General features: G+C 49.0%; 2 protein-coding genes across 7 annotated transcripts in view; one reads left to right on the top strand and one right to left on the bottom strand.

Moving 5' to 3' along the window:
- Window positions 1–24,978, top strand: part of CRTC1 (CREB regulated transcription coactivator 1) — a 136,396-nt gene that overhangs the window by 85,643 nt on the left and 25,775 nt on the right. The window lies entirely within an intron of this gene.
- Window positions 3,626–23,987, bottom strand: COMP (cartilage oligomeric matrix protein). The gene is made up of 19 exons (XM_048830502.2): window positions 23,828–23,987; window positions 20,715–20,800; window positions 17,919–17,970; window positions 15,908–16,080; window positions 14,644–14,781; window positions 14,463–14,540; window positions 14,159–14,317; window positions 13,435–13,539; window positions 13,058–13,165; window positions 12,319–12,478; window positions 10,047–10,165; window positions 9,539–9,591; window positions 8,956–9,149; window positions 7,057–7,235; window positions 6,489–6,537; window positions 5,802–5,998; window positions 5,378–5,550; window positions 4,996–5,135; window positions 3,626–4,220 (listed from the first exon to the last, which is right to left on the bottom strand). The coding sequence occupies exons 1-19, from the start codon at window positions 23,904–23,906 to the stop codon at window positions 4,162–4,164; spliced, it is 2,301 nt and encodes a 766-aa protein (XP_048686459.2). The 5' UTR covers window positions 23,907–23,987; the 3' UTR covers window positions 3,626–4,161.

The following is a 24,978-nucleotide window of genomic DNA, read 5'->3' as shown; positions in this document are numbered from 1 at the left end:
TGTGGCTGGCTAACATTATGTTTGCTGATGCTTTTGCGAGTATGCAAACTGACAATGATCTAGGTAATGAAATCCCAGCTTCAGGATGTGCCTTTTGCTTTTAGATAACAAGTCTAGAAAGATGATAAAGCATTGTGTTAACCCTCAATACTTAAGTTACTTAGAGAAGTCCCCAGTCCTCACAGCACCTGTGGTAACAGTAGAATGGTCAATCATGCCATCTTTTCAATGGGACATAGCCCAAGGTTCTGATCACTTGTGGTCATTGACTATCCTGTGGTGCTGTTTCTAAACGTCAGGTGTCTAATACTGGTGTCCTGACCAAATTCTGAATCAGGTAAGTTCTATCTGACTTTGCTGAATTTCCCCTGGCAGTTTTGTGGAAGGTGATGGTATTCTTCTGCACGTCCTGATCTAACTTGTTGCTGCTGTGTTACATTGGGGTGGATGTCTTTGCAAAGTGGATGCATTTCACTAGTAGGAGAATGGATCTCTACATGTCCTTCACAGCTCAGCAACCTGTGAAATAGGTAACCGGGCAAAGACTGTAAGATGTCTGAAAAGGTTCTAAAGAATACAGTTACTTTGTGAGCTCCACACATTGTATTTCAATGATCTGTAGATAAACTTGAGCCCAGTCAGGACATTTTCCCAACTGGCAGTGCCACAAACTCCAGCTGGGATCTAAAATAGTTACCACCACAAATTGGCAGACCATCTTATTGCCGACATATAGCACAGAATTACACCCAAGCTCATTCTCCTACAGCTGTATTAACTCTGCAGTGTTACGCAGGAGTGTCAAAGGAAGTGAGTTGGGGTGGGGTGGGGTTGTGGATATAACATGAGTGGGAGTTGGATAACTTGGTTTTCTTTCCTGGTATTGCAGAGTTCCTGTGTGACCTTGGCCAAGTCACTTCACCTCCATGTCCTACTTCATCTAATATGTGTCTAATCCCTTTTATGTAGGTGAGTCATGGGATGTAGCACTTATAAACATTAACGAACAACATAATTTTAGAGCATTATAAAGTAAGATGAGGCTGTTTTAGTCATTTTTAAGCTATAACTGGACTTCAAAAAAAAATGTAAAAGTTCAAGCAGTTTGCTTGGTTGACTCTTCAAGCGTATGCCCGTATCCTAAAAACTGGGTGCAGATAACAAATGCAGTGAAACCTGCTATATAAGTTGGTTGTTAAAGATGTGAGACAGGTATAGTCAGTGGTGAACGGGGCAAGTTTTCTGTTTGTATTACAGAGGTAAACAGAGGTAATCCATAGTTGGGGTATGCTGACTAACTATTTAGCTCTTGAGAGACAGCTATTACTGAACCCTCCCTGGAAGGAATTCGCCTTCTGTTACATTTTGATTTATTCCTGTTTGTGAGAGGAAAACTGATGAAGGTTTGGCTCCAACCAGAATTCTGAATGAAGGGGCAGAAGCACTCCTGTTCTTATAGTGATGAGATGTAGTTCTGGTGGGACTGTTTTGCATGAGGTGTGTATTACCTTGTGAGAGAATCTACCCCCGGTGTGACTGGAGGAACACGCACATGTCCTTTGTGCATGTAAATGAAATGTGATTTATTCTTTTGTGACAGCAACCATACTGAAGATGTATTTAGCTTTTCAAAGGAAGTTGTGGAATCCACATCTCTTGAACTGTTTGAAACCAGATGGGACAAAATCTTGACGCATAGAATGGTTTTTGAACAAACCTGCATTGGGTCCTGCAGATGGACTGATGGGCTTTCCCTTCACTGAGGTCTTGAAGGATCATTTCTTGTTGAGTTTTTAATTCCTGTCCTTATGCCTCTTTTCCTGCCCCAGCACGTTTTGCATAGGGATTTTTAAAAATGATTTAAAACTTTTCATTCTTTGTTTTGGAACATTACTCATCTGCATTTTGTCCTCTGTTAGAACAACAACTTGGTTGGCTCTGTGTTTTCATGGTAACCTTAAAGGGAGGGAGACACTGTCAAGAAAACTTACCGCAGAAATCCCCATCCTGTTGTTCATTCGGCTCGAACAATGAAACTAGACTTGGCAGTGTCACTTTAGGCTTTTTGTATGTGGAGAGGAGGAAGAGGAGAGTGCTGTGTGATTGGCGACTGCAGTATTATTGCGGCAAGCACTAGCCTGTGAACTAACTCACTATCCAGCGCTTGCTGGGTTACATGAAAGTACGCAGGGCTCTGCAAAATTGATGTCCCATTTTGGATGTAATATCATTCAAATGGAAAAACGTGTCAGACCTGGGCTCCACTAGGTGAGTTTTGAAACTTTTGGAGTCATAGCTCAGTGCTGAAGAACATTCTGATAAACTTGAGGGAGAGACACATCTGTGGTTCTTGCAGATCTGAAACTCTTGTGCTTGGCTACATGGTAACAACAGCAGGAACCACACATGATCCCCATGTACCTTTTCAAGGAATGGCTATACTAAGAATGCCCAGAATAGCATGGTCAGAAGCAGGATATCATGTGTCCTGTCCAGAAACGCTGGGCCTGCGATCCGCAGCATTCACAGAATGCGGTTCTGCAAACCCGAGTATTGAAGCATTGATTGATCGAAGAACCACCCTCTCTGCAGTGCTGGGGCCACTGCCAAAGGTAGTGTGATAAATGGGACTGAATACTACATCCATTGTTTTTCCTGCAGATTTCAGTCTTTGCTCTAATCCCCTCCTTCAGAAAAGGAAAAGCCATTCAAAGGGGCATTCCAAGATGAATGCACTTGGCAAATTCAGCCTGATGAATTATCCTGAGAGGGAAAGGTTATATCCTGCAGTGTTCAGTACTTTGTTTCCTTGTCACTAGTCTAAGTGTTTGGGAAGTGCTCTTATGGCTCAGGCTTGCTTACCTACCTCTGAAAATAGCTACACCTCCCACATGTGGTGGAGCGGAAGAATGTGGTAAGTGAACTCTAAGATGTTAAGAAGAGCCTAGGGGAAGAAGTCTCTTAAATGATAAAGCTCTGGGTGGGAGGGGCCCTGTGCTAATATTTTGACAGTTTTATAGTGCTTGGAGCCTGGAGTTGTTCCTCTTTAGGCTCACCTCAGCTGAACTCTCCCATCCAATTAAGCATGACTTTCACCTCTGGAGAGCAGAAGCCACCCCTTTATCATCTAGGAGCTGTTCAGCTGCTGTAAACGTATCCTACCAGACCAGCTGGAGAAGAGACAGGAACAGCTTGAGTTATTTTTACAAACCCAGGACTGGGCCAGGGCACCATCACCATGTGGCCAGCTGCAGCAGGGAACCAGCCAGAGACTCCAGCCTGTAGGAGCAGCCAAAGCAGGGACCTCTGGACAGTGAGAACTTCCTGCAGCCTCTTTACTTCAGTTTCGACCCCCTTGGGCTCCTCTCACCCTCTTCTCACCTGTAGGATCCATTTAGCTTCTTCCCTCCTACCTAAACCCAGAAGAAAAATCTGTCCTGTGAATTGAGATTTGGGGTAGGGTATGTCTTACTCTAGGGTGCACAGCACACTCTTGGGGAGTCCCTAGATGCTACATAACAAAGTAAATCCGACTGCTTCTCCCACCTGCTGCAGCCAGTCCGTAAAGGAGATTTAAACACGTCAATGATCATGAAAAAGTACTTGTCTATTAGAGTGGTGTTTATTATCCAAATTATTCCAGAACTAAGGTGCCCTCTTAAAGTGCCTTTCGTGTTCTACGAGTAACTCAAACATCCTGCCCATCTCTAATGTATGTGTGCTTTTCAAACGGACATTTCCTGGCCTGCACCTGTAATGGGACTTGATCTAACAGGAGGCGATGTAAAAATCTTTTAAGGCTTCAGAGCCACTAAGCAGGGGACAGATACTTAAACAGGTCCAGCCACAGCAGGGAGCGTCTCAGCACATCTGTCTCCAGGCTGTGTGGAAGACTCGTGTTAACCACGCAGTCCTCATTTTTGGCTTCTATTCACACTTCATTTATGAATCTCCTTTCAGCACCTAAAATCTCTGCAATTCCAATAGACTTTCATAGCAGTTAAAGAGATTTGCTGTTGTAGAAAAGATGCCAGATAGTCAGTGACACCTGCTGCTGTACAGAGTGCAGTGGTACATTACATAGTTCTTTATACAGTATATCAGAGCTGCAGTAGTGGATAGCTGAGTACTTTTTTAAAGCAAATTTTGATGGACAAACATTTAAGCCGTGGGCTGGTCCAGCTGAGTTCGGAATGTTTCATAATCTTCAGGAATGGTATCTGGAGGGGATGAAATTGAAGTTGGTGTAGATTAGCATCAAGATTGCAAATGAGAAGCAGAGTAAACCAGTAACATGAAATAAACACACCCACAACCCTGTTGTGTGCAAACAGGAATCCAACGAGACCTAAGTGATGAGACAGGAAAGAGGAGCCAGGAACCTCAAGAAAAGCCAAGCATGATTCAAAGGGATCAACGTTTAGTAGTAATAGTCTTTTGTCTGAAAACCCAAATTCATATCTTGACCAAGTGTCGGGTATTGCCAGTCTCAGAAGCAGTGACTGCATTCCAACTCCCTAAGGTCCCTGCAGTTTAATGGGCATTGAACTCTTGACTTCCTCTCTTGAACAGTGCTGCTAAAGAATTGCTGACCGATTTCGCTCCAGAGCTGGATGCATTTTAGTAACGGACAAGACAACCCCTCTCTAATCAACCCATTTCATTCACATGGGATCCCATAAATGCTGCACCAGCTCAGTTACACAAATCACGAGAGATGAATCTCTGTCCATCAGTGACGTGCAGCTGTCCCTTGGGGGGAACAAGGAGTGGGGCCATACATTGCATGGGGGAATGTCAGGCAGGTAAATTCCATCTTCCCGCCCCACGGGCTGCTGTACTTAGGTACCTTTTAGGGAAAAATGCAAGTTATGGTGCTTAATCTCTGAGCAGGTAGCACGACTGTATTGTGTTCCTGTGACAGCTGGCAGCAACGCTCCTGCTTACGGGAGCAAGAGGCTAGTCCCCAAAGTGTCAGCACAGGGAACAACTCACCATTGCAGCGGTAACGCAGATTGGACCAGATAATGTTCTCCTGGGAGAAGCAGAAGACCCCCAGACGACCCCCTCGCATGGTTATATCAAGGATGACTCCGCTGTCAGCTACCATTTCAGGGCCTTCATAGAAGCGAGCCCTGGAAGGGGATGATGTATCTTAAGAGGCCTAGCCCTATTGAAAGGGGTTTCCCTTTCCAGAGGAGGGAGTATTCCCCCTTCATCTCCTAGACACGCTGAGTAAGGAGAGGGGCACGGTATTTGACTTTAAACAGGAGTTGAGTTTAGCAGTGGGTTCCCCCTTTCTTAAATGGTGCTTAGTGCAGTTTTTAGGTTGACCCCCTCTCCTTGCACAAGGAACAGAGCAAGCCCCACTCCTTACCTGATGTATCCAACTTGAGGCCGGTGCTGTAGGAACCAACGATACGAGGTCTTGTCCTTCCAGCCGGAATTCCTGGGGTCTTTCCATAGCAGTTTGACCTGGTCTGTAGTGTCTCCAGTGTGCCAAAGGGAATTACGGAGATATTCTCCTGGCCCTGTTTTAGATTTCACTGCCTGAGGGAGGAGTGGTCATGTAGTAAGAACACTCGAGGAAGCTAGTGCTACTGTTCATCACATGTACATACCTTCTGTTCATAAAGAGCAGCTCTGGCCAGAGTGATAGCAAAGCTAGGAAGTCCTCCCTTTCCCCCACATAAGGTGCTTGGTCTTATGCTGCTGCCCCCGTCACACGCCCATGGTAAGACTACGGGAGGACAGGAGCAGGGCTCTCTGAAGCCCCCTTGGTGTTTCTCTTCTGGTCTTACCTTCAGCTGAATTCCGGGCTCTGCTACTGCGCGGAAGGGGTTTGCCTGCCAGTACGTCTGCTCCATCTGCTTCCACATCACCACGTAGAAACTGGAGCTGTCCTGGTAGCCGAAGATAAAGCCTGCGTAATCGTCATCTGTGGCAGTGTTCACGTGGAAAGTGCCCTCAAAATCCACCCCGTTGAATGCAGTGTAACCTCAACCGGTAGGAAAGGGGGAGAAATAATCACCGCCCATGAGCCAAGAAACAAAACAGCCCCGTCCCCCCTAGAACCTCAACCATCCTGTTGGGATCCAGGCCTTCCCTTCATGGGCTTAATCCAGAGACCCATATAAACATGGTCTCTCCCTCTACTCTCCTAGCATTAGGTCCTAATAGCCGATCAAAACCAGACCCATGTCTTATTGAACCGAGCCTCCTGCCCAAGTGTCTAGATTGGATAACATGGAAGTTGGACAGAAACTTCTCCTGTTCTGGGTGTTGCTAAGAAAAATCCCTTATTTTATTGCACCCAGATAGCTTATTACAGAGCCAGAATGTTCAAGACAAGAATTTCTTTCCTCCAAAGGAGGGAATTTGGCTGACTCACTAAAACAATCTCCAAAATGCTCTTTGAAAATTGTGCTGGAAAGAGGAATTACACCTATTAATAACGCCCTGCTAGGCCAGAGAGCCGATTGTCTTACCCACTGCCAGGCCAGGATCGCTGTTCATGGTCTGGACAATTTCCATGCCCTGTGAAATGTAAGTGTTAACTCATTACCATCTGGAGTTGAAAACTTTATCATTGTCACTTGGACTTGGGGCGAAGAGGTGCAAATGTGCTTCCCTCTCCAAGGAGGAGATAGCAAAATCCCACTCAACAAGAGTTCATTCCAGTCATCTGTGAAAATCTGGTGCCGATTTAAAACGTGCTTTTACCTCCCAACCCTTTGGGGTGGGAGGTAAGGGAGAGATTTGGCTATTCACTGCAGAGAACCTCGGGCAGGCTGGTACCACCCGTCCAGCCATGTCTCTGTAACCTGAGCCATCTCTCTGGTTCTTCTGGCTCTCCCTAGTGACAGCACAACTGGGCAAAGGACGGGGCCCAGGCTCAAGCTTTGCAGGTCATTCTCCTCCCGCTCCCACAACCAGCCAATGGAAGAACGTTGGGGTTTGCGGCGCTAAGTCAGTGGATTCTGCTAAGCCATGTGGCTGCATCATCGCTCACTAATTCCTAGTGCCCCTCGCACTAGGTCCGAAGCCATCTCCTACCTGATTGAGGACAATCCAGTTAGGGTCAATCTGTGCGTCGCCCTCAGGGTCCAACACGACTGTCTGGAAAGCCCTGAAGTCTGTCAGAGTCACCTCTGCATTCTCTGGGCACACGTCGATTCTGTCAATCACCTGGTCCTTGTCAAAGTCATCTTCACAGAGATCCCCCACACCATCACCTGCGGAGGGGGGGTGTGAAGTACACTAAGCCTCCCCTTCTCTGGTAGCACCATCTCCTCCCACCCACTTGGCTCTCGGCACTATCGGTTTTAGGGTGGTTGTATCTATGCTGTGATAACTAGGCCTATAGATTTACCCAGTGAAAGGTCATTAAATGTCACAGTAACCCAGAACAACAAATGTTGAGGGGAGAAGGCACAAGAGCGAGACAGACTGAATTAGTCCCTACAAAAAGACCTCCTGATACAACTCGAGCGCAGTCTTAAAATCATTCCTGGTAAACAAGAACAGTGTGAGATTGAAAAAAAAAAACAATGAATCAAAATTGATGGGTCAGAAATTGGTCCTTATTGGTGGACAAAATCCTGCGGGGCTCGGCTGTTCCAGCCATCGTTCCCTGGTGGGGGCCCTTAAAACTTGGGCAGGGGGAATACAGATGAACAGGAGGCTGCTGCTACACGGACTGAAAGAAGAGGAAGGAACAAGCTTCACTCGTGGCTGCCGCCCCCACTGTCTCTGGGGACCCTGGACCACCTTCATCCTAATCCTGAGCCACGTCCTGACCTGACTAGACCAAAGAGGGAACCAGATGACATCACCACCACCCCTCGTTCTGGCAGACTCCTGAACACCAGCTGGGAGGTGACAGTCTCCTTCCCTACCTTTATTTCTTCTCCTTTATTCTGTCTGGTAAGAGTCTAGCTTAGCTGGCCAACACTGCTATAAGCCTGCGACCAGAGGGCAACTAAAAGCCCTTCCCTAAACAGCCCAATGCTGGTACAAGTTTGCCAGGTCTCAGAGCAGTTGATCAGACCATGGGCTGGGCCTGTGTTTTTCCAGCACTGAGGCTGCAAGTGAAAGTCAATGCCAGAGCCAGAAGTTGTGTTTTTTCTTTGCTGCTCTTTTCTCTCCTTTGGGTGCCTTCATCTTTTTTTGTCTTTTAGGAAACAGGATCAGACTTTAACAGCAGCTCCAGCCCAACTCAACTAACTTCCTGTTTTTCACTAAAAGGACATTATTACCATCTTTTAGTACGATCTAAGAAACTGAGAGACAAGGAGGGTGGTCCTTCGGAAAAACTCTCGCCAGGGAAAGGGAACAAGGGCTGTTGTTAACACAAAAACCTGATTTAATACTTTACATTTCAAATGCTTTAACCTGTCCCACTTCTCTTTGTGTCTTTTATTAAAGATTAACAGGATTTGTAATAGCGTTTGTGCCATGGTGCTAAGCAGCCGGAGGTCTCTCTAGCAAACCCCAGACCTGTTTAGCCTGGTTGAGTGACTAGATTCTGGTAACGCCTTTGGCCCATGTAGTCCATCTGAATGAATACAACCACCATCCCAGGTAGGTGCCCTGCTGGGGCCGAGTCTCCATGTACAGCTGGCATTCTCTTGAGACGGTTTTGTAGGAACCCTCACCTGGGGCTGGTTCGCCCTCCCAGTCACAGTGCTGATAATGGTGTGGGGGATGGGGAAGGAATTCACACCTTTTAACCCCTTTGAAATGTTCTAAACTGTGAGTGCTTCTTGGACAGTCAGGAGCATGCTGGCTCCCATCCATGGACCCCACTGACGGGTACTGGGCAACTGGGTGATACCTGGGTCAGTCACTACACCCAAGAAAAGGAAGTCAGGTCTCCTAAATGTTCTTTAAACTGGCTCCCATGTGACTGAAAGCAAGAAGGGGCAGGGCTAGTGTGACACGTGTTCCCCTTACTGTCTGAATCGTCTTGGCCAGGGTTGGGGACTAGCCGGCAGTTGTCAGGGCCAGGAGGTCTTAGATCCGGAATCCCATCATTGTCATCGTCGTCATCACATTCATCTCCAATCCCGTCGTGGTCCGTGTCCAGCTGGGAGCTATTGGGCACTGAGGGGCAGTTATCCTGGGAGTCCTGGTGGCCGTCCCCGTCTCTGGCAGAGAGAACATCAGACAAGGCGATATTGGAACATCGGGCAAGACCAGTGGATACTGAAGGGTGCAACAGGGGCACATGAACTTTGCCCCAAACGCAACAGCAAGACGCCTGCAACACGTGTGTGTGTTTTACAATAACACAAACGCACCCACCTATCAGGTGAGTTTGGATCCTGTCTGACAGCAGGAAAGTGGCAGCTGGTGGTTTCACCAGCCGAAAAAATCTAACCTGTGACTTTAGCCATGATTTTTAAATTCACTCAAGCTGGACATGTCTTCAATAGACCAATAGTTGCCTCAGGGCCAGCTGTTACTTGTTCCCCAAACACTCCTGCCTCCTGGATTCTGTGTGGCATAAACAAGCCTAGGTGCAGTTGGTTCTCACCGGTCCTGGTTGGTGTCACACAGGTCCCCCACAAGGTCATGGTCAGCATCTTTCTGGTAAAACAAAACATTAACAATCAGCTTAAACTTGGCCTAGCTGGACTGAAGATTTAGATCCCAAGGAAGAACTGAGACTGCTTGGGCCTATAAGAACCTGCCCCCTCAACTGATACTTCGAGCTGATGAGGTGAAGAGAGCCCCACGGAGGAAGCAGTTTCTCCTGTGGTGCTCCGTGTGAACGGGAACATGTCTCCCCCCAGCAGTCATGGAGAGGAGTATCCTAGGATACAAAGCTGCTGCTCACTCAGGCCCATTGCATGCTGGGAGCTGTGGTCTCTACAGGCTGCACTTCTGTAGAGATTGTCACTTGCAAATAGCAGCTCTCAATCTTGTCAAGTTACCAGCAAGGCAGCCCAGGGCTGGGCAGTGGGGGTGGCATCCATGCTGCCACGCCCAGTGGAAAAGAGAAGGAGGTGGTGAGAGCTCAAGCCGGAGTGGCGTTTACTTGCCTGGTCTGGGTTACTGATGGTGGGGCAGCTGTCACACACATCCCCCACTCCGTCCCCATCGCTGTCTTTCTGATCAGGGTTGGGGGTTTTTTTACAGTTGTCCACCACATTTTTGATCTCTGTAAGCCACAAACACAGGGCCCTTTAAACCAGCATTGCCATGTGAGCATATGCAGCAAGCTTGGCTATGTTAGAGAGGGCAGGAAGCTGGAACTGCCCCACTTGTTCATGTAGCCATTTCTTGTTCTTCGTGCACCCTGTGTGTGTATTTCATGTATTTATGTTCACTGGCGTTTCAGTGCCTCAAAGGCTCTTCTCTGGGGCTGACTCATCCCCGGCGACTGAAATCAGAAGACCAGAGGCCACGTGATTTTGAGCCCTTTAATGGTTCAGAAGCACATGCCTGTAAACATAAATTAGTTTGGTCTGCACGGTATAACCTTACTAACTACAGAGGCAAAAAGATAACAAGATTTTGGTAGGGTAAACACAGCCTGATGGGAGCCAGAGGCCAAAGGAGAACCTTGACTGGTTGAGCTTTTTGCACTAGAGGTGTGAAATGTACTAGACTTGAGTTTTGGCCATCAATACCACAAGTTGCCTACAGAGGGCAGCTATGTCTATCAAAGGCCAAAGCAGTGCCCACAGCTGGTTGCTGCATTCACCAAACTGGGCTTTGTCTACGCTAGATTTTGCTCCTATGCAGCTCTACGGGTGGGAAACTCATTTTCCAAGCAGTGAACACTAATCCAGAAGTTACAGCAGCCCATCCATGACACGGGATTCTCCTTAGTGCCCATATCCCCTCTGTGACCTAGGTGAGAGCTAAACCTTTCCTGTGTCCTCCAGATATCCAGCTGGTATTTGAGGGGTGAGGAAGGAAGGGTGTTTAGTGGGAGGGAAAACTATGTATAAGAACTATTAGAAAATCCCCAGGAACTGGTAGTTCCCAGACTGTGGCTTAGGGTGCTGGACACAGGGTGTTAGCTCTCCTTGTTAACAGCTGCTTCTACGAGTGTCCAGGCTTCCCATTACAAAGAAGAGCCTGTAGGCCATTAAAAGCACCTGGAATGGAGGCAGCCAGCTTCACTTCCTCTTCAACACTGGGCTGCAGGTCTAGAGGATCAGCTGGCTGAGTGGCCTGTCATCACACTGCATAAAAATCTGTAATTGCCACAGGGATGTTATAGAATCGTGAATGGGAGGGAAAGTTTCCACCAGACAGTTCATGGTGATGGAGAAGTTGGCAAACCCCTGACAGGGAGAGAATCCCGTGTACATTCATTCAGTATCTCACCCATGTTATCATTCCTGGACACCTCTGTACCATGCAGGCCTGAGAGAGGAACTGTTCTCAAACCTGCATTCCTCACAGAGAGTGACAGAGCTGCAAAAAGTCAGCATCTTATTTGTCCAGGAGTAACCGGCTGCAGAGGGTTTAGACCAAAGTTGTCAGTGTTTTCCCAAACTGCTCTAAAGCAGATTTTATGTATTAGCCTTGGCTTATTTACTATGCATTGGCTGTTAGACTTGGAAAACTCTGACAGCATCTTCCAGAGGTCTGAGACAGGACAGACAATATAATCAGCAACCTCTCTGACGTCACTTCTTATCACAATGCCATGAGCTCCTCCACCAGTGAATCGCGCCAGTGAGATTCCTTAGTTGTAGCGACTCTGCAGAATAGTCTGTAAAGGAATTTCGTCTCTCCCAGGCCTGAGGCAGTTGTGGTTTCTGGCTCTAGGAAGCTGGGCTGGGGGTAAATGCATGGTATCTGGTGATGTCGTATAGACAAGCAAACCTCTTCCAGGACCTGGCCCTGACACTGGCTGCTTTAACTCCCTCAGTGTTCCCTCATCAGCCTGGTAGTGGAGCACTCAGCAGGCCTTCATCCACGGAGCGGCCTGGGCTGCAGGCCGCTCACTTTGCCCAGCGGCTTCATTTCTGCAGCAGCTCTGATTTGGGGAGTCGGGTTCTAGGGCCAGTGTGAAGATCGCGTGTGTTGTGGCCTCTCATGAACTGTGAAGGCTCTTGGTGGGAGCGCATCGCTGCCCAAGGACACAGTGGTTATAAGTGCTTTAGCCAATCAGAAATCAGTGCTTTTCCTGCAGAGCTTTAGGCCACCTGTCTCCAGTGTCTGGTTTCTGCCCAGCGTGACTCAGGCTGTGGGCAAGGCGCTGGGGCCAGCTCGAGGCACCGCTGCTCTCATTTGGGTGTGGTACTAATATCATTGTCAGCTCTTGGGGGTGTGTCCCCACCCCCCAGCTCTTACTGTCTCCATCTATGTCATCGTCACACGCGTCTCCCTTCCCGTCGCTGTCGCTGTCCTGCTGGTCGTTGTTCTTCACATGCCGGCAGTTGTCACAGGCGTCGCCGAAGCTGTCCTTGTCTGTGTTGCGCTGGTCCACATTGCGCACAAGGACGCAGTTGTCCTGTGAGGTGAAGGGAAGGGAGCCGCGATGAAGCTGCGCCCAGCAATGGGGAAGGTACAGAAAGGGGTCACAGGGCAGACCTACTCTGAACGATCTGACCCCAGCCTTGGCACCAGTGATTCCAGGCAGTGTCTCAAAGCCCAGGAGCGGTGTATGTTCAGCCGGTACCAGCCTTTGCCCAGGACTAATGCTGAAAAGCTGGGACACACCCATCCCTGCCACTTCCTCAGAGAAGCATGATTTCAACCAGTCGCAGCCTCTCTCCCTCTCCCTCTTCCTCCACACCCACCCCTTCCTGCCTTGATCGTTTCACGAGAGGAGCAAAGCCTCCTGTCAGCACTGGACAGAACAGTGGCTCCTTCGGGCACATCTGAAGCCCTCACCCCAGAAAGCCCCCTTTGCTTCAGGTACCATAGGGCTGCCTAAGCTTTGCCTAGCAGAGGTGCACCCTGATTAGAGCCAGCCTCAACTTCAGTGTCCCAGGGTGGAGGCTGCAGCTCCTGCTGGGAGCTGTCGTTTCCCTGGGGCCGGTGGGTATGTGCTGGCATGGCTTGGGGCTAAGCATTAGAGAGTCCAAACCTCGGCATTTAATATCCCATCTCCATCAGCGTCGTCATCACACGCGTCGCCGATGCCATCCCTGTCCGCGTCCTCCTGGCCAGAGTTGGGGACGGTCACGCAGTTATCCTGACAGAAGAGCCGCAGTGAAGTACCTTGAGCTGTTGGCATATTGTGGAACCCCCCCCCTTCCGCGCCCCCCGCCCCGCCTTTTCTAACCGCGAAAGCCTGGGCGAGCCTGCCCTGGGAGTCCGTCACTCCTGAGCCAGTCCCAGGGGCTGCTGCAAGCGACAAGCCTGCGGGGCTTAGGGGACAGTGGTTCCATGGGGTGGGAATGCGGAGCTGGGCTGCATTATGAGCTCTCTGGTGCTGGCCTCTTGCTCTGCTCAGTCTCTTACCTTGCGGCATTTTTGGTCTGTGCAGCGCAGCTTCTCATCCGGGAATCCATCGATGTCTGTGTCCCTCCCGCAGACGTAGCCGTTCCCGGCCCACCCGACAATGCACTGCGAGACAGCAGATGTGGGGAGTGAGGGCGCAGTGAGACCTGCTCTACTGAGCACACGCATCCAGGCTGCAGGGCTGCATCCCACGGGCTGCACTCGGTCTCAGAAATCCTGGGGGATTGGACGCCTCATTCCACAGGTGAACTATCCCCTGGAAGAGGCAGCTGTGCTGTGAGTGTGGTGTTAGTTCAGATCTGAGCTCTCAGCTGGATACTGAGGTACAGAGAGAGGCTCAGCAGCCCTGGGCTCGCCCTGGCACCAGTGTGTTCACTGGACCTTAGCTCCCAGTCTGAACAGGGCTCACCCCCCTTCGGTGCCAGTGTAACACTCGGGCTGTGGACACACAGAGACCTGGAAGCATCAGCTCACTGCACGTAGGCAGCATCTTCTCCAAAAGCAACAGGCTGCTATGTGGAGTGCTAACGGAGAAGTTACTCTCTCAGCTCAGCTGGGAGAAGGAACAGATGCAGACTTGAACTGGTGGCACGTGCCAGCCGGTAGGGGGTCAGTGATAGATGCAGGAACCCGTGAACACTTAGAAAATCAGAATGGATGTGAAGGGAAAACAGGCACCCCCTGAAGGCCCTGCTCTCTAAGCAAAGGGCGGTTTGGTTCTCACCACACATGAGATGGTCCCATCACGTTCAACAATGCAGCGAGCTTTCTCATGGCACGGACTGAGTTGCCCGTTGGGACAGCGTCTCTCTGTCTGGCTCCGGCACCCAACAATCTGGTCCCCAACAAAGCCAGGCTTACAAGACCCACACTTGTAGGATCCCTGCCAGAGAAGCAACAAGAAGTAACGTGGGTGCTGGGAAAACTGCTTGAACCCCCATTCGGCCGGTGCGACTGCTCCGTCCCAATGGAAAGGAGACGCTGCAAGGGATCTAGGGCACAGGCCCAGGCCAGCTGGTGCTAGTTACCCGTGTGTTGATGCAGATGGAGTTTGGGACACAAGCCCTGGCGCTGTCTGTCTCACACTCGTTGATGTCTGTACAAACCTGTCCGGGAAGGAGGAAGCGGGAGGGTGAGTCGCACTTCAGTAGAAGGCAGCCACCTCACTTAAAGTGGCTTTTGGGGATGGGATGAGGGGGACGGATGTACCTGTTTGTTAGCTCTGGCGAATGCTAGCCCAACCCCTTCGGGTGCTGGCCCAGTATAGCCCGTGGGACAGGGGTCACAATGGAAGCCAGGGGCAGTGTTAACGCAGTTGACTCTTGGGAAGCAGGGATTCATGCTGCACTGTAGGCAAGAAGGAGAGTTCCTGCTGAGTTGCTAGTTGTGATTATAAACCAGCCATTCCTACAGTCTGACCCTGGCCCCACGATGCAGGCACAAGTGAATGGGGATATTTGGATTTCTGTGCCAGGGGAAAGTGCAGCTCCCCCTCTACTCTGCTCTCCCAAGCTGTCTGGGGCGCAGACAAGGAAAGCAAATGAACTGACAAGATTCCTTCCTGTTAATTTCCAAGGTACCATCTGTTTCCCAGGCAGGGCACTAACTTACACTTCATGACTTCTTCTTGGCAGCGTCTCTGAGTCCAAAGTACCGTATAATTTGTCATGCTGGTTTTGAGGGGTCAGGGTTTATTCACAGCACGGTGATGTAATTGCCCGTCTCAGAAGGAGACATTAGCATTCAACAGGACCTCCAGCCCCAAAGATTATAAATTGCTTAATCTTTTCCCACCGTTTTAATTTAAGCCTTGTGCATTATCTCCCCAGTATCATTAAACAAAGAAACCTGTTGCCATCCAACAAACCTCAGCAACTGAATGAAATTCCAGCTGTACAAAGGAAGGAAAACCTGTCTTTAGTAAGTGACCCCCTAAAGAATCAGGGGGAAAAAATCATTTGCCTTGTAGAAGCTGAGCTTAAATTGCAGAGACGGATTGGAAAGCCTGAGACTGGTTTACTGTGTGCAGGTTTCACTGTGTGTGGTGCCCACAGAATCCAGCCCTGTCTACAGTACAGTTTGTCCTCTGTTAAGTGCAGAGGGCCAGAAGAGGATCCATTATGATCATCTAGTCTGACGTACACATCACAGGCCAGCAAGCCTCACCTGATGGTTTTTGCGTTGGGCCCATGCCTCCTGTTTGAGCCATTGAATCACTTTTAGAAAGAGACACCAGGCCTTTAAAGACTTCTTGGATGGAGCAAGAAGAAGGAAGTTTTAATACATGAGACATGCATTCCACTCCAGTTAAAGTACGGAGGGCATCGGTTTGTTGCATTGGGCAGGGAAGTTTAACTGTGTGACCTCTATTAATGACCACAAGGCTAATGTGAGAAAGTCCTACTCTGCTCTAGAGAGGAGTTAGCCACAGGTTTTTGTAATGTCCAGTGACTCATTACAGAAGATCTCTGACCTCATTAATGTCTGTGCAGTGGGTCCCGTTGCCTGTGAAGCCCAGGGGGCAGGGTCCACAGCGGAAGCCAGAGCCAGTCTCTGTGCAGGTAACTCCAGGGAAACAAGGGTTTGACAAACATCTGGGAAATTGTGTTATGGTGATCCTTGGGCCAGTTGCCCCGGTGTTCATGCCTGGAGAATAGAAGACATGTTAGGAATAGAGCTACTACAGCCAGCACCTATCATACGTTACACTTACAGCATGCCTTCTAGGGGAAGGTCTCATAGAGGGTCACAGATAGTGAATGATCTCTCACTACCCTGGGAGGGAAAACAGTCGTGTTCCTATTTTGCAGCTGGGGAAATTGAGGCACAGAGAAGTTACTTATCTGAGGCCTCTGACTCTGTGAGAAATACAGCCTGGAATCTTGATTCCCCATCTGGTACATTAATGACATCCCCATCCTTCTCAATCCTGCTTGCCTAACCATCACACCCATTACCCAGACTCCCCAGATAGCAGAGGGTCTAGAACTGGCCCCAGAAGGGAGGGCTGGTGGGACTCTAAGATGAGCGTCAATTTCAGAAGCTCCAAGGTTGTCCCATGGGAGGACTGTTACCCAGTCTGCCCTGAAGGTGCGGCTTAGAGCTGCACGGGTGCTATAAAGGGCTCTCTTTCAAGGCCCTGACAGCTCGAAGGATAGCCAGGAATGCCAAGAAACTGTCTTTCCCCAACCTCTTTGTAAACCAGAGTAATAAGCAGGGAAGACAGATCAAGTGAGAGGAAGAAAGTTCAAGACAGTTTTATGAGCAACTTATTAAAGCAACTGCTGTGGATGAATGTGATTCTGTATGGTGGGTCCCAGAGGCTGTGGCTAATCTCTTTTCCTGCAGAAATGTGGAACCAGTTACTGCTCTGTTCTTTAGATGTGCTGGCAAATAACGGAGCATCTCCCTGAACTGTGCGCTCCTAAACCCAAATACACTGGAAGTAAATCTCAGTCCAGAAAGTCACTTAGTGAGGAGCAGACAGTAACTGATGTGCAAAATGTTGTGATTGTTTCCTTGCTCGGACGGGGAAGAAGTGGCTTGGAAGGAATGGCACAGAGTAACGTTCCATTTCATTCACAGCTCAAGAGTGGCCAACTCTAACTAGCAGACCCATCGCGGTGCATTCCTGGGCGATTAGAACACGCCTGAGGTGGGGTTATTAGGCGACAGGAGGCTGTGTGCACCTGAAAAACTAAATGATTGCCCTGAACGGTGCAGCGTGGCCCAGTGGAGGGCTGTTATGGAACAGAGTTTATCAACAGTTTAGGATACAAAGAGGTGGGGGTTGTATGGACTAATCGGCTATTCCTGAGGCAGCAGGAGATCAATAGGACTCTGGGCTCACCTCCATGCAGCATTGCACAGGTTTAACTTGAGGCATGGTTTCCAAACAGATGCAAAAGGCTGTGTGGACACACTGAGTTTAGGCTAAGAGCAGCGGTTCAGCTTATGTTGACTAGGAACATGTCTGAGCCACTCTAAACTACAATTGTCCACACAGTGTTTTACCTAGGGCCTGTGCATGGCTAGGCAAGGCCTGTGGCTCAGAAGGAAAGAGGCTTATGTAGGTGCGTGGCTCCCAGTCCCTGCTAATTGTTCCGCCTGCGATTGCTAAGGAGGTGACACCCTAGGACAAAGACCTGAGCACAGGGCTGGGATCCAGAAGTACCCAAGTTCTAACCCCAGCTCCAACACTGACTTCCTGGGGTCAAGTTGCTTCACTTTCCCCAGCTATGAAATAGGGATAATTATCCTCAGCTGCCTCCCAGGAGTGGGTCATGAATCTTAATTAACGGTTACGGAGTGCTTGGAAGAGGGGCAATGCCAAGTCTGAGGATTATCCGATGGCACTTCTAGTGATTGTGAACAAACCGACCCCTTGATGGAGCTGTGCTAGGGGATGGTCTGTTGCTTGTTTAGACAAAGGTAGGAGGCAGCAGTGAGCAACTGGGCCTGGGGCATTTAACAGAGCAACTCACCACAGGCATCACACTCCATGACTGTGTTTTTCAGGAACGTGATCTCCTTAATCTAGAAAGGAAACAAGAGCCACCAGTTAGCCAGAAGGCAGCTTCCACTCCCCTTCAGTTCACTTGCACTGAGGATTTTCAGTGCCAGAAAGGAATCGCATGCCTTTGTTTACAAGGGGCTTAGTCTTGTACCAAACCCTGAGTTGTGGGCCTTGTGCAGACTGAGACCGCTTTATCTCCCTGCCCTCTGCACTGCTCACACACCCCAAGCCGAGAGGAGGCAGGCCCCCCCTTGCTGCCGAGATGAGCTTATCATGGGCCGGGGTAGAGAATCCAAATGCCAGGGGAGAGACCTATTTAATTTCTCCAGGGGCTTTAATACTCATGCAAGTTGCTGGGCCTCTCCCTCCTAGCACTGAGCTGACCCAGGCCGTTCCCTACAGCTGTACCTCCCCCTTGAGCCAGAGGGGCTGCCCGCAGAGTGAAAGGGAAAGCCAGGGCCAGTAAGGAATAAGTTAGTGTCACACATGGGCCACTAGACAAGGGCCTCTGGGTTTTAGACAGGTGGGAAATACAGGGAGATCAGACAGCCTGCCCTGCATTGCAGGTGCCACAGATTGTACACAGCAGTTCTGAGACATAGTCTCAGTCCTTCCCCTCCCCTCCAAAAGGCACTTACTCCAGGGAGCCCCAACTCACTGAGCAACCTGCTGGGTTTTCAACAGTGTGGGAGGAGGAAAGCCAAGCAGCTGGCAGAAGCCACCAGCCTAGCCAGTTCCTTTAATCCAAAGAGGGGGTGGGGGAAGATCAACTGTGTCATGAAAAAAATCCCTCCTTGAGTCCTGCTTCAGCCAATTGATAATCTGCAGCCGCGGGGGTGGAGACAGGCTGTCCCTTCAGTGAGTAAAGGGTGTTGGCCTGGCACAGGCAACGATGTAGGTCAGTTTCACGGCACATGCAGAACCAAGCGTTTCAGCTCTCTCCATGACCCCAGCTCTCCTAAAGCTACAACCAAGCCAGAGAGCCTGCTTATAACCCAGATAAAGCGGATAGCAAGGACAGGAGCAGCCCAAGGCTTTAGTCTGGATCTGGGGACACCAGTTAGGTTCTAGTCAAGACATACCTTTTATCTGGGGCCCCATTGCAACTAGGAAAATGCATTAGCTAAGGTGTTTTTCAGCAAGACTTTGCAGCCAGCATAGACACCTTTAAAAATAGGAGTGGCAGACCCTGACTGCCTAGGAGCCTAGTGTACAAAGTGCAGTGACTGGGGAATTGTCTGATGACTTCATAGGTCTTTTCCAGCTCCCATTTCTGTGGTTCCATAACATTGTAGGGAGCAGCCCTGCCTAACTGCGGGAAGGGGAGAAGTCAGACTGAAAAGCGACCTCCCCTGGCCTCTCTCCAGTGCTCCACAGACCTTGTGTTCTCATCACCATAGATCAGGATTGTGCCCACACAGAAGCACCTGTTCATACCTCACCCACAGCTCCTATGTACAAGGGCAGAGTCATTTTACACCAGACTCTTCCTCCATCCAGCATTATCCTGGGGCTACAGTAATCTTTATATCATGTGTTTAGAATAACTTAATCTAAGACAGATGTAGCACCAAACCCAAATCCCCACGCCAAAGCATTCCAGCCAGTGAGGGAGTTTGCGTCAGGATCAGAGTGCTGCTCTCCAGCACCACTTCTAATTCATCGAGGTTTGCTTGGTGCTGCGGGTTTGGGCTGCGTGGCTAACCTGTTATTGCCCTCAGTACTGAGACGTGAAATGCTGAATTGTGGAAAATAAGGTACTAGAGAAACTTAAAGAAATGAACAGCACATCTGTGTAAGCTTCCACTGTAGCTCTCTAGTGATGTGCGTGAGTCCTTCATTGGAGAGAGTCTTTTTCAGAGTCCAGACACTGTTTGAGAATGAATCCATGGCAAAGGCGGGGGGAGAATAAATAACAAACCCTGTGTGGAGAAGCAAGGCTCAGCTTGAAGGGAATGTTGGAAAGCACCGCCCCAGGCTACCAGGAGCCATGTCTGACCTGATTCCTAGCAAACACTGGATATTTATGCAACAGCCTGAAATGTGAGAGTAACTCAGTACAACAGATGGTTTTGCAGATTAGAGGCCGGCCAGTTTGCACTGGCACAGGGGCCTGGCTGCCATTCCAATTATCTGGCAGGCAGAGGCTGCTGCCCTCCATGAACAGAGTTGAGAGAGGGAGAATGGAACCTTTCTGCTGAGTTAGAAAAGGAGCTGACCAGACAAACTGCCCCCTCCTTGGTAAAACAGAGCAAGATCTAAAGTCACCCCTGCGAGGATTAAAGCAACAGGAGGAAACCGAGACAGTGAATACCAGGCTTGTTCCCATCCCATGTGACTTCTGTTTCCTGGACCTGCTGGTGTCTGAATGGGCTCCTCTCTCTTCCAGCCTGGCCTCTGCTGTTGACTTCATAAGCCCACAAAACCAAGGAAAAAATGACTTTCTACTGGCCCTGCCACACGTTACTCCAGTCATATATGTCCAGTCTGTCTGTCTATTCATTTCCAAAAATAATTAGTCATTTGTGTTAGTTTTCGGTAGATGAGGGCCTAAGCAGCAGAGTTTGCATGGAAATTTGAATCCAAATTATCCCAGAATTCAGGGATGCTCAGAGCTAGGTGTGAGGGTCACCTGGGGATCCTACCCTTCCATGGGATGAGAATACCATTTTGATCTCCCTGTTCGACAGGTCAGCATGTGAGGCAGCTGCCTCCCTGGTCCCTCTGGCAGTGTGAGAGACAACTGGACCGCTTTCTCACGTACCTGCTGTTTCAGCAAATCTCTGACTTCCTTCAGTGCCAGGTTAGTTTCTCTCATCTCTGTGAGCATCTGGCGCCCGACATCATCTCCTATTGAAAACAGGAGCATCAAGAATGGAACATGCCAAATAGTCTGCTCACCTATGTATTGTGTTTACTGATTTTTAATTGTTACGCCTCTCTAAATACAACCTACTAGCGAGGATCCCCCTCCCCAGTCTGTGGCTAGGAAGCTGTTGTTGAGAGTAATAAGGAGTTGCACACTACAGAAGGAAGATTACATTGGACTTCAACAGCGCTGAGTCAGAGACGAGAGTGCAGGAACTTTATCACAAATCCTTTATCAAGAGGGAGTACCTTGTGACATGATCAACATTAAAACCTAGGAGGAACCTGTCTTCATTTCACCCCAAAGTCACTAACCAGACCCCTTTTCCTCAAGGGTTAACCATCGACTTCTATAATGCATTTACTGGGCACGTTGAGACATGAGCAGGAAATGCAAGATGGGTGACAGACCTCCCCGTCTCTCTCCCCCCACTCAGTTGCTCCAGGGAGGGTGAGGGTGACATCTGGGTAACCTGCCAAGATTCATCACTCACCCAAAATGACACTTAGCCCCACTGCTAAACTGCCAGGCCAGCTTATGCGCTGGCTGTGGGGCTAACAGTTCGTGTGGCAGGTTTGATGCTGGTTGCACACAGGACGGGTACGCTGCTGACCGGGCAGAAGGAAGTTCACAGCCCAAGGCTGTGGAGGATTCTATGAGACGCAGCACCGAACATCAGCTGGCCCTAAGGCTGCGCCCATGCATAGAAAGAAGAGCTGCTGCACAGGGGGGCACGGCCACCCTGGTCCTAAGATCCAGGAGGCTCTTCATCCACTGCTTTAAGGGAGCTTTACAGGGCGGTTTCGCCTGCCCGCGTGTGGACAGCAGCAGATCCCCCTGGCATAGAATTGCCGTGCTGTGGTTTTTGGGATGTGCAAGGGACAGCTGCCCACCTACACAGAGAGAGAGCAAGCAGGTGCACACGCCTGCAGGAACTGCAGCTCAGGGGAGTTTGAACAGAGGTGTGCAAAACAATTCCTAGGTCACCACTGTCAAAACCAACTACGATGGACCATTCTCTGAATTCTGATTTAGCTCCTCTTTGAAATATTTGGTGGTCCTGCTCGTGACAATGGAACATTCCAGCTGAATGAACTAACCCCAGAGGCTAGCTCATTCGAATCCCCTGTCATGCTGAGCAGGAGAGTCTGTCTAGTTTATAATCCTGGATACTGATTGGCGGCGGGGGCGTGTCACATGATTTCTAACACAGCACAATTGTCCATGCATTTGTCTCTGTGAGGTGACATCCCTTGCACACGCTACGCGGGATTTCGCCTGAAGACCATTTGGAAATTGCAGGTAATACAGAACATGACAACCTGCATTGGCTCCCAGTCAGTTTTGCAACGAAATTCAAGGCATTTGTTTTAACCTTTGAAGTCTTGAGTGGTTTGGGCCTTGTCTGCCATAGAGGCTGCCTCTATCCTCATACAGTCCCATAGCAGCTGTAAGCTCCAGGGTCACTTAAGCAAATAAAATGTCCTGTCACTAGCCTCTGGGTTTTCAGTTCCCCACAACTTGGTCTCTAGGTCTAGCTCTGCAAAAGGTATTTAAGCTTCTAACGTCCATTGAAATCAATGATGCTTAAACGCTCTGGTTCTGGATGCTAGAACCTAAATATGGGTAGTCTTTGAGGCATGCAGCAAAGCTCATCTATTCTCCAGTGGGGAACAGCGCACTTAAAAATATCTCCATAAAAGCCACAACAGATGGATCAGCTGTGCTGCTGTCCTCCTGACCCCAAAAGGGAGACCACCCCTCTTTCTTTTCTCTTCTCTCCCTAAGGCATTTCTAACCAACCTGATCCCACAGTTCCTCGCACAGGGAGCAGTAAGGATACTTCCTATCCACACACAACACTGAATAATTGGTCAGGTGCATTATGGGAGAAGGGACTGTCATCCTCCTCTGAAGCCTGAGGTATCTGCCAACACCACTGGCGGGATATCAGACTTGGAGGCCCATGTAGTTGACCCCATACAGCACATTGTATGTTCTGTGATGAATAAACTTGAATGGCTGGAGGGTTGGCTCTGATAAGTATCTCAAAGTTCAGGTGAATATTTGTAACCTCTCCAGCACAATTATGTCTAGGAAACGAACCGACAAACACCACAAGAGTGTCTAAGTCAAATACCAAATGAAACCTGCTTTTCTCAGTTTATTGAGGGTAGGGAGTGGAGGGTGGTCAGATGTTTTCTGACTTCACAAAAATATTTCGTGAGAGTTCCGGCTGAAGGTTCCATTTTATCTGAACAGGTTTGTCTGACCCTAGTAGCATGATACTGTTTTAAAATGAATGTAAAAGATTGCATATTAAAAGAACTAAAGACACACACCACAAAGAACCAGGTGCCCAAATGGGATCCCCCAGGGACTCTGAGCGCTTGCAGACATACCCTTTATTTTGGAGTCCATGTTCCTGAGCTCCCTCACACTCTTTACAAACACATTTTGCCCTTTAGAACTTGCTCTTTTAGTTCTCTCTTTGCTTGACATGGGAATCACAGATTCCGCATGAGTTGAGCAACAATCCCAAACATACTGCTCAAGAAACGAAGCATTGCCATGCATTCCACAAGGGGCTGAATTCCTAGCCTAGACAATAGGGTTTCCCTGTGTTGCGTGTATGCAAAGCATACAGAAATCCCAGGTAGCTGCCACAGAACATCCTGCATCAAACAGGTCATTTGCAAAACAAAGATGACTTGCCATGGGCACGTTATCCTATTTGCAAAATAACAAAAATTTGGTCAGTTCCAGCTGCCAAAGGGGAAGAGATTTAATTTGTTAAAACATCGTTAAACAGAGGGGAAAAAATACAGCCTAGGACTGGAACGTTTAAAACGATTGGCGCAAGGTTTTATACGAAGCTACAATTGATAAAAATGGAATTCAGGTATCACCAGCCATGGTTGACGAGTCATCTGCTTTCTCACTGCTCTGCTGCATGCTGTGTTTGCAGAGAAGGTCCATGCACATAGAGGTAATTAAAACCCACTTACCTCCTACACTTGTTGTCTGACTTGATGCAAAAGGACAACAGAGGCTTAGGAGAAAAATGAAGGCTAGAGTCGAAATCATTCTTGAATCCCAGAGAGGTGAGGATGTGTGGGCTTCTCTTGCAAGGAATTTGTTAATGTGCAGGTTTGCCTCTGCTCCCCATTAGTGTCTGTGGTTTGCTATTTATGAAGTTGCATTCCTTCCTCTGAAGTTCTTAGTCTCTGATGCTGGACTAGGGGTGGACGTCATTTCTGGCTCCTGGTCCACAGAGAAGGGTTACAAAAGTAAACAATATGAAAAAGTCATCAGGAGAGCAGCTCACAGTGTTTTTTTAAAACCATCTTGCACCACAAAAAGGTCAGAACATTCCAGAATTAAATGGATTCCCTTTTGGACCAATGGCTTTTTTTGGATGGGGTGGGCTGGGGAGGGTGGAATTTATAGCCCTGGCTTGAATGGCATTTTCTTTCTAGCGTCGCTCACAAGAACACATCAGCTTACAATGAACGTGGGCTTACCTAGAGCTTTATCCAAAGTCCTTTGGACTTCCTAAAGACAGTTCTACCACTTGGGCTCAGCTGCTGTTGTTATTATTGCATCCTCTTCCAGCCATTAGAGGACAAAACCATCACATACGTCTCCCATTCAGCGGCTTTCCATGGGGCGCAGGCTCAGCACAGACTATTACAGTAGCCAGAGGCTGAGCTGCAACAGAATATTTGAGGGGCTGCAGTGACCAAAGGTCTGAACCTGTCAGAAGGTGAAGTGTCCATGTCACACAAACCACCAACACAAGCAGTGCTAGCTGGCCTCCTTGTTAGTCAGCTTACAGAAGAGGCCAGAACTTAAACAGGCCATGGAGACTTACGCTTTTGCCCTCACCCAAGAGGGGCTCCTCTGGGGAATGAAGCATATTGGCAGGGTGGTGGGAGGGAGAGCTCTTTCTGCTGCTCCCTTTGCTGGTCCAGCTGCGTGGATAATTGATTCTCAATCCAGCACCTAATTCACCACACAGCAAACACAGGAGGACTCAAAAATCCATTTACAAGGCAGCTTTGAGATGACCCTGCCCATATGGGGATTGGGGCAGGAGCCTCTCGGCGTCATCAGAATAAGAGGAAGTTATGGGTACAACTGCAGCCCACACAGGAAG

The sequence above is a fragment of the Caretta caretta genome, chromosome 25, assembly GCF_965140235.1.
Source record: "Caretta caretta isolate rCarCar2 chromosome 25, rCarCar1.hap1, whole genome shotgun sequence".
In the NCBI taxonomy this organism is placed as follows: domain Eukaryota; kingdom Metazoa; phylum Chordata; order Testudines; family Cheloniidae; genus Caretta; species Caretta caretta.
The sequence above is the reverse complement of the archived record's forward strand: the minus strand, read 5'-3'. Positions and strand labels throughout refer to the sequence as shown.